At 55.0% G+C, this 8445-nt stretch overlaps 1 protein-coding gene across 4 annotated transcripts in view; it reads left to right on the forward strand.

Moving 5' to 3' along the window:
• Positions 1 to 8223, forward strand: part of Agap2 (ArfGAP with GTPase domain, ankyrin repeat and PH domain 2) — a 17007-nt gene extending 8784 nt beyond the window's left edge. For 2 of the 4 annotated variants that reach the window (XM_063264227.1, NM_023026.2), the window contains exons 6-19: positions 880 to 1014; positions 1320 to 1429; positions 1962 to 2120; positions 2295 to 2381; positions 2468 to 2572; positions 2952 to 3114; positions 3279 to 3398; positions 4292 to 4420; positions 5235 to 5294; positions 5521 to 5669; positions 5767 to 5857; positions 5964 to 6186; positions 6282 to 6537; positions 6658 to 8223. In XM_063264227.1, the coding sequence (XP_063120297.1) occupies positions 880 to 1014; positions 1320 to 1429; positions 1962 to 2120; positions 2295 to 2381; positions 2468 to 2572; positions 2952 to 3114; positions 3279 to 3398; positions 4292 to 4420; positions 5235 to 5294; positions 5521 to 5669; positions 5767 to 5857; positions 5964 to 6186; positions 6282 to 6537; positions 6658 to 6900 (2030 nt within the window). In that variant the 3' untranslated portion in view covers positions 6901 to 8223. The remainder of the gene's footprint in view (positions 1 to 879; positions 1015 to 1319; positions 1430 to 1961; positions 2121 to 2294; positions 2382 to 2467; positions 2573 to 2951; positions 3115 to 3278; positions 3399 to 4291; positions 4421 to 5234; positions 5295 to 5520; positions 5670 to 5766; positions 5858 to 5963; positions 6187 to 6281; positions 6538 to 6657) is intronic. The other 2 variants (XM_006241500.5, XM_006241499.5) reach the window with 1 other exon arrangement.
• Positions 8224 to 8445: the final 222 nt, after the last annotated feature.

Consider the following 8445-nt stretch of genomic DNA (forward strand, 5'->3'; position numbering starts at 1 on the left):
GGCTGGGTCAGGTTGACACCGTTTAAAAGAAATTTCTCTGCAAACAAGGAAATACTGAGGAACCCAGATGGACAGGAAAGTTTTGAGTTCTCCTAGTAGTGCCTCAGAAGCGCTTAGGCTGTCACCACCAGCCCTGCCCAGTTGGTAGGACACTCTGTGTTACTGCACATGCTGTCGCTGCAGGTGCGGGCCTCCACATGTCTCTTGCCTCCTGGTTTCTGACAGGAAAATGAGCAGCCTCCTGTTATCTATAGGCAGTCACCTCTCCCCTTGTTCCTGGGCCAGGTGTCCTCCCTCAAGTTCAAGATGTTTGTCACCTGTGAGTCTCAGCCATTGTCAGAAAACCCAACTCAACCTCTGGAGTTTGGCCTGGAAACACACACATACACACAGAGACATACAAACACACACACACACACACACACACACACACACCACATACAGGGGATGGAGACAGACAGACAGATGTACACGTACACACAGACACACACTGGGGGGACAGACAGGCAGATATACACATACACACAAACAGACACACACACTGGGGGGAAAGACACACACACACACAAACAGAAGGACACAAACACGCACACAGACACACACCACACACAGGGAGGACAGACAGACACATACACACAAACAAACACACACATACACAGACAGACAGACACAAACCAAAAGACAGAGACAGAGACCACTTAACTTGGGCTGGCCCAGAACTCACAAACCTGCTTGGACATTAACCATCCACCTGAGGACAGATGTTCTCCCACGCTAGCTCTAGGAGGTCTAGCCTGGGCTCCACACACGTGGCAGAGGGAATCATGAGCATCAAAGGAAGGGTACCTCGCCAGTCCTGCCCCTTTCCTATCCCCCCAGACAGGATCAGCGCATCGTCCCCTCGAGTGGTGGGTGATGCTCGAGCCCGGGCATTGTGTACCGACATGAAGCGCTGCAGCTACTATGAGACCTGTGCAACCTATGGGCTCAATGTGGACCGGGTCTTCCAGGAGGGTGAGTATGGTAGTTCCCAGCATGCACCAGTGGAAATCAAGAGAGCCTGAGATATCCCAGAGACTCAGTATCCAGTTCTGTGTTTCCCAGTGACAGGACATTGGCCTCTGGGAGGAAGGAGGGGTTTGGGAACCTATGGAGAGATGTATTAATTTAAAGATGCTTTCTGGCTGGAGAATCTAGACATAGGGAGCACAGAGACTCTAGCGATAAGGAAGTCCAGGCTCTTTTACGGCCTGTACGTCTCAGAGGGGACCATGGGTATCTGTCCAGCTCATGACTCCTCCAATTCCCCTTCCCTTCAGTGGCCCAGAAGGTGGTGACCTTGCGCAAACAGCAGCAACTCCTGGCGGCTTGCAAGTCCCTGCCCAGCTCACCGAGCCATTCAGCTGCTTCTACTCCTGTAGCTGGGCAGGTGAGTTGGGTGTCTGAGACTGACTCGGAAGAAGTGAAGAAATGGGTTTGGGGGGATTAGAAAGTAATATTGAGGCCGGGAGGTGGTGGCACACGCCTTTGATCCCAGCACTTGGGAGGCAGAGGCAGGCAGGTCTGAGTTCAAGGCCAGCCTGGTCTATAGAGTAAGTTCCAAGATAGCCAGGGTTAGACAGAGAAATGTTGTCTTGAAAAACCAAAACCAAGAAAGAAATATCAAACTGGAAATCAGCTGGACTTGAAGTACGTACGACTTACAGAGTCTCTGAGCAAGTCAGCTTCCCTCCTCAGATAGCTGCACTCTTGCCTGGCATGGGACTCAGGAGGTCAAACATACAAAACTTAAAGCAGTGTGATAGTGCTGGCGCGGGGGGTGGATTTGTGTTGCTGATGGCAGTGCAAATGAATAGGAATGATGTCAGCAGGAATGAGTAATGATGTAACGGTGATGGTAGACAATAATGTCAGCTTGGTGGGCACGGATGTTAACTGCTGACTCCTCCATATGCCTCCAGGCTAGTAATGGGGGCCACACTAGCGACTACTCTTCTTCCCTCCCATCTTCACCCAATGTTGGACACCGGGAGCTCCGGGCTGAGGCAGCTGCGGTGGCTGGGTTGAGCACCCCAGGGTCCTTACATCGAGCAGCCAAGCGGCGGACCAGCCTTTTTGCGGTATTGGCCATGCCAACCCCTTTTCTCTTCTTCCTGTTGTGACCCCCTTTTCCTTCTGTCCCATTGCCTGCCCGTCATCCTTAGCCGCAGACCTCTCTGTTGGGCTCTCCCTCCTCACTCTCCTCCCATTGTTATGTCCTCCCATCCTCTGGCTAATTCCAGTTACCATTCCAGAACCGTCGAGGCAGTGATTCTGAGAAACGGAGCTTAGACAGTCGGGGCGAGACAACAGGGAGTGGGCGAGCCATCCCCATTAAACAGGTAAAAGGTTCGGGAGCTGAAGAAAGGTTCACAGGAGCTGTTCTTTGCTGGCTTTTCCCCAACACGTCTTCCGTCCTGTTACCCAGAGTTTCCTGCTAAAGCGAAGTGGCAATTCCTTGAACAAAGAGTGGAAGAAGAAATACGTGACCTTGTCCAGCAATGGCTTTCTGCTCTACCACCCTAGCATTAATGTGAGTAGTGGAGACGGTCACACTGGGAAACCCTGAGTCCATGTAGTTCTTTATGTGTCCGTGACTAGTCTTCGAATCTGTTCTGGGAAGCTTTAGTTCAGTCCTCTTAAGTGTGTGAAGCAGGTTTAGAGCCCACACCTGTCGATCCTGGGAAGGTGGATTCATTGCCCTCATCGTAGTCTGGTGGGAGACTACCAAGGGTGAGCCTGTCGCTGGCCTGCCATTCAGGGAATGTTTTCTTGCCAAATCTGACAGGCCCACTCCCTACATGCTCTTGCCAACCCCATCAGCTCACAGGTTTTCTCTATCCTATATAACTAACTAATGTTCAGTACTCCGAAAGGCCCGAGACCCACACAGCAACCCTGTACCTCTACAGGATTACATCCACAGTACACACGGCAAAGAGATGGACTTGTTACGAACAACAGTCAAAGTCCCAGGCAAGCGGCCCCCAAGGGCTATCTCTGCTTTCGGCCCCTCAGCCAGCATCAATGGGTTGGTCAAGGATATGAGCACTGTCCAGATGGGTGAAGGCCCTGGTAAGTGGAGCTCAGGACAAGGGGGTAGGGACAGAAGAGAAAGGTGGGGAGAGGGAGGAGTTGGAACTATACTTGCTGTATGGGGTGAGGCTGAGAGGTACCGTACAAGAGAGAGGCCATGGAGATCTGTTCACTGACAGCTCCTCTCCATCTCCTCCCGACAGAAGCCTCAACTCCAATGCCAAGCCCCAGTCCCAGCCCCAGCTCCCTGCAGCTCCCAACAGACCAAACATCCAAGCACCTGTTGAAGCCAGACCGGAATTTGGCCCGTGCCCTTAGCACCGGTCAGTGTGATCACTCTTCATCTACTGGCTTCCAGATCCAAATGGGATGTGGGTGGGGGTGGGAGGATTGACATGAGATGGAGGTTTAGCGAGGGAGCACAGGAATGTCTGCTGGGTGAGTGGCACCAAGCTCAAATGCCCCATCTCATGGAAGTGAGTCTGCCTGCCTGAGCTCAGGTTCCTGATTTGACTTCCCTGGGCAAGTTACTCCATCTGTTCCCACTTTGGTTTCTATCCTACAGGAAGTGTTTCTAAGGCACTGGTTCTTAACCCGTGGGTCTCATCCTCTTGGGCAAACCTCTATCTCCAAAAATGTTTATGTTACGATTCATGACAGTAGCAAAATTGCAGTTATAAAGTAGCAACAAAAATAATTTTGTGGTTGGGGGCCGCCACATGGGTATTAAAGGGTCTCAGCATTAGGAAGGGTGAGAACCACTGCCTTAAGGTTTAATTTACAAATTGAGGACTTTGGCCAGCACATAGTCAGCCATCAGTGTTTGAAATGTTTGGAAATTATATCTATAAATTATATATGTATATATAATATGCACATATACATAAACAGGAAGTAACACTGTAATAAATGTTCCTTGCAACAATGTATCAGGTCAAGATTACTCTCCATGTTTTAGGAATGAAAAACTGAGGCTCGGAAGATTAACTTGCCTAAGGTCTGGAGACTAATGTGTTGCAGGCTTAAGAGCTGAGGTCAGATCTGACTTTGAAGTGCTCATTCACCTGCCCGCCTCCGCAGGGATGATCCAGGGGGGCCTCTTGGACAGGGACAGCTGAGGAGGGATACCCTAAAATCCCAGTTAGTTCAGGGCAGGATACAAGCTATAAGGGAGTCTATGGAAGGGCAACTGAGTCACTGTGTCCCCCTCCCTAAGACTGTACCCCATCTGGAGACCTGAGTCCCCTGAGTCGGGAACCCCCACCTTCTCCCATGGTGAAGAAGCAGAGGAGGAAGAAATTGTCCACACCATCTAAGACTGAAGGCTCAGCTGTGCAGGCTGAAGGTGAGGCTGTGATGGATAGTTCCACTCCCACTCTGAACCCTCCTCCCCTGTCCCCGAACCCCTGACCTAGCTCCTGCAGAGCAGGATAAGTCCTGAGCTGAGTGCTTGAGTTACCTCTCACATAACTGTGTGGGAGAATGGATGAACACCAACCAGATCTTGTCTGTCCCGTTCCCAGCCCGTTCTTTTCCTGACTCCTAGTCCCTGCCCTCATCTACACTTCTGGCCCCATCCTCTGCACCATATCTAGTATTGCAGCCCCTGAACTCAGTGTCCCTTTTGACTCCCCCAGTCCCTGTTCTCATTCTCACCTATGAATGGCAGGGTCCTCCAAGAGCCTTTCATCACTGATCCCTAAGCCTGCCCCCTACCCCCAACAATCCCTATCCCTGTTCTGCTCCTTCTGAGCCCCAGGGTCCCCATCCCAGTCTCTTGCCCCCTTTCCTACTATTCACAGAGATTCTGACACCCCCTTCCCCACAGAGAGCAGGTTTCTCTCTGGTCACAGTGCCTGCCCCCCTGGCCCGCCTTCCTCCGGGTGCTTGGACCCGGTTTCCAGACCTGCCTATTCTCATGCTCTTGGCTTCTGCTCCACTCTGCTCCGGGGCCACTGACTTCAGTTCTGCTTTCTCTCCCCATCTGTCTGTCCTGCTTTGTCTCTGGCACTCTCTGTCACTGTCTGTCTGTCTCTCCATCTGCCTCCTTCTCTTCTTGGTCTCTCTCTCTCTCTCTCTCTCTCTCTCTCTCTCTCTCTCTCTCTCTCTCTCTGTTTGCTCTTCATTCTGTCTCTATCTTCTTCGCTTCGGGAAACCAGCCAAGCGCAAAATGTGGAAACTAAAATCCTTTGGTAGTTTAAGAAATATTTATAAAGCAGGTAACAAGTGGGAGCCGGGAGGGGTGCTCAGCTGGGGTGCAGAGGGGTGGGGGGCCCTGCCTCTCCCTGCATGTGCTTGGGCTTCCTGCTGTTTCCTACCCTCTGCTCCCCCTTCCTTCCACTGCCCCCCTCCTAGGGGCTCCAAGGACATCAGGGAGGAAGGGTTTGGGGGAAGTCCTCCTGCTTGAAATCTGCCCTTCATGACCTCTCCCATCCACCCACCCAGAGGAAAACTTTGAGTTCCTGATCGTGTCCAGCACTGGTCAGACGTGGCACTTTGAGGCAGCCAGCTTCGAGGAGAGGGATGCCTGGGTTCAGGCCATTGAGAGTCAGATCCTGGCCAGTCTGCAATGCTGTGAGAGCAGCAAGGTCAAGGTAACCGTTTGGACGCTATGGGTGGAGTGGAGGCAAGCAGGAAGCTGGGGGAGGGTCACAGGTCCGCTGTGCCAGCATTAACTTCACTCCTCTGCAGCTGCGCACTGACAGCCAAAGTGAAGCCGTGGCCATCCAGGCGATCCGCAACGCAAAGGGAAACTCGACCTGTGTGGACTGTGGAGCCCCCAGTGAGTGCAAGGGCGCTGTTGAGGGACCTGGGGGGTGGGATCCCAGGAGTTAGCTGCAGTCCCGTGAATGGTGGGGTGTCTGTCTTACTGTTGCATCCTGTCCCAGACCCCACGTGGGCCAGTTTGAATCTGGGCGCACTCATCTGCATCGAATGTTCTGGCATCCACCGGAACCTGGGCACGCACCTGTCTCGAGTGCGTTCGCTGGACTTGGATGACTGGCCGCGGGAGCTGACCCTGGTGCTGACGGCCATTGGCAACGACACGGCCAATCGCGTGTGGGAGAGCGACACTCGGGGCCGTGCCAAGCCCACGCGGGACTCTTCGAGGTAAGGATCGAGGATCAGCGTAAGGGTGTATGATTTCTCGGAGGTCTGGACTAGAGGTCCCTTACAATTCTTTCCCTTGGCCCCTGGTACTGCAGGGAGGAGCGTGAGTCGTGGATTCGGGCCAAGTACGAACAGCTGCTGTTCCTGGCGCCTCTGGGCACCACGGAGGAGCCGCTGGGCCGCCAACTGTGGGCCGCTGTGGAGGCCCAGGACGTGGCCGCCGTTCTGCTGCTTCTGGCCCACGCGCGACATGGGCCGCTGGACACCAGCGTGGAGGACCCTCAGCTCCGCTCGCCGCTGCACTTGGCGGCCGAGCTCGCCCACGTTGTTATTACACAGCTGCTGTTGTGGGTACGTGAGCGGAGAGGTAGGGAAAGGGAGCCTGGAGGTGGGTTTGGAGATGTCGGGTGGGTAGCGTGTGGGTGGAGGTCCCCTGGATGGTGCGTGGTCACAAGACTTTTCCTCCTGCAGTATGGCGCAGACGTGGCGGCCCGCGATGCGCAGGGCCGCACAGCATTGTTCTACGCCCGCCAGGCTGGCAGCCAGCTATGTGCAGACATCCTCCTCCAGCACGGCTGTCCGGGAGAGGGCGGCAGTACAGCCACCACGCCCAGCGCGGCCACCACCCCCAGCATTACCGCCACGCCCAGCCCGAGGCGCCGGAGCAGTGCTGCCAGCTTGGGTCGCGTGGACACCACGATCGCGCTGGTATAGTTGCCCAGCCGCGGGAGAGACACCCCTCACCCCCGCGCGGGCCAGGCACGACTACACCGGGTGGACCATTGGACAGATGCACCCACTCACCTCTCCAGTCCGCACCCCGTCCCACGGGAGCACTTTCTACCCCCACGAGGGCACAGCCCCGCACGCCTCCCAGGAGACACAAACTCACCTCCCTCTCCCCAGCGAGGCATGGAGACCCTAGCTCATCACGCCCCTACTTCACAGCTTCCTTACTTGGATTGCCCTGGGTCTACCTGCTGGGTGTTTGTAGGTGGGCACTCCCTGTATGGGCTCCAAGGTGCTTGGACTTGCTGGCTTGTGCCCCCTAGGGGCGGGGAAAAGATCCAGTCCTGCCTGCGTTCTACAATCGGGTGGCCGGAGCCGAAACCCAGGCTGGCTCCTGGGGCAACGCCACACCAGAGGGAGGGGTTAGTATGTGGAAGACTAGCCCTGGGACTTGGGACCAATTTGGGGACCCCACCCCTTCCATGCTAATCTCACTGCCCAGTGAGGGGGGAGGGCAGCGAGGGGCAGGACCCCTGCTGCCCATGGAGGTGGAGGGGTCCCCAACCCTTTCCGTGAAAGGGACCATGAGGAGTGGAAATCAGATATCCCCCCTCTACCTATCTATGAATGGAAGCTAAAGAGCCAGGGGGAGCCGAGAGCCTGGGTCCTTCCCCTTACAATCTTGGGGTAGGGGAAGGAGGATTGGAACAGGAGGGGACTAGAGAGGGGCCTTGTAATTTATTGCTTTGTTCCCCAACATGGGGATGGGGTGGGTAGGGGCAAGGGGAGGGCATTTCAGGGTAGGGGAAGCCAGGGGTGGGTAGGGGTGGGGTGGGATGGGGGTGCTCTCGGGTTGTGTCTGTGACTGTGACTGCGTACCTGTGACTGTGCAGCGCCCGTGGTGATCTGGGGTAGGGGGCACCCCTACAATGGGACCCCTCCCCCATAATCCTTTCTGTCCAGCCCCTCTCTCACTGGAGCAGCTCCAGGTCCGTTTCTCCTTTGCTCCCTCCCAGCCGGGGCTGAGAGGGTGTGTAGTGGCTGGAAGGGTTTCAAGGTCCTTGCCCCATCCCCAGAAAGGGGGAGATGGTGTGGACTTCTCTGGCCCAGCCCTGCCACCCTTATTCAGCCCGGCTTTGGGCCGTCTGTGTCAGTGGTTTCCGGTCTTTTTTTTTCCTGGCTAAAATATTTTGCAAAAGACCAGGTAATTGGGCAGTGGAGTGAAGAGGGGGCAGGGGTTACCCCCCTCACCTCCAAAGCAGGTGGTGTGAATCTTAACAGCAATTAAAGAGCAAGTGGTTTTGTCTAGGGGGTGAGATGCTGGTCTGTTATTGGGCAGGCAGGCGAGGGTATGGTCTCCGTGCTTGGGAACTGGGGGAGGAAGAGGGTTGAGAGAGGTGCTGGTTCCTGGGCTGGGGTTAGGACAGCACCCCCAGGCACGGATGTAGCTCCGGCTTTGTACAACAACCCTGGGTTTGTGAGGTAGGAGCAACAGTGGGGACCTGAGAGAAGTTAGATGCACAGCTGATG

The sequence above is a fragment of the Rattus norvegicus genome, chromosome 7, assembly GCF_036323735.1.
Source record: "Rattus norvegicus strain BN/NHsdMcwi chromosome 7, GRCr8, whole genome shotgun sequence".
Taxonomy (NCBI): domain Eukaryota; kingdom Metazoa; phylum Chordata; class Mammalia; order Rodentia; family Muridae; genus Rattus; species Rattus norvegicus.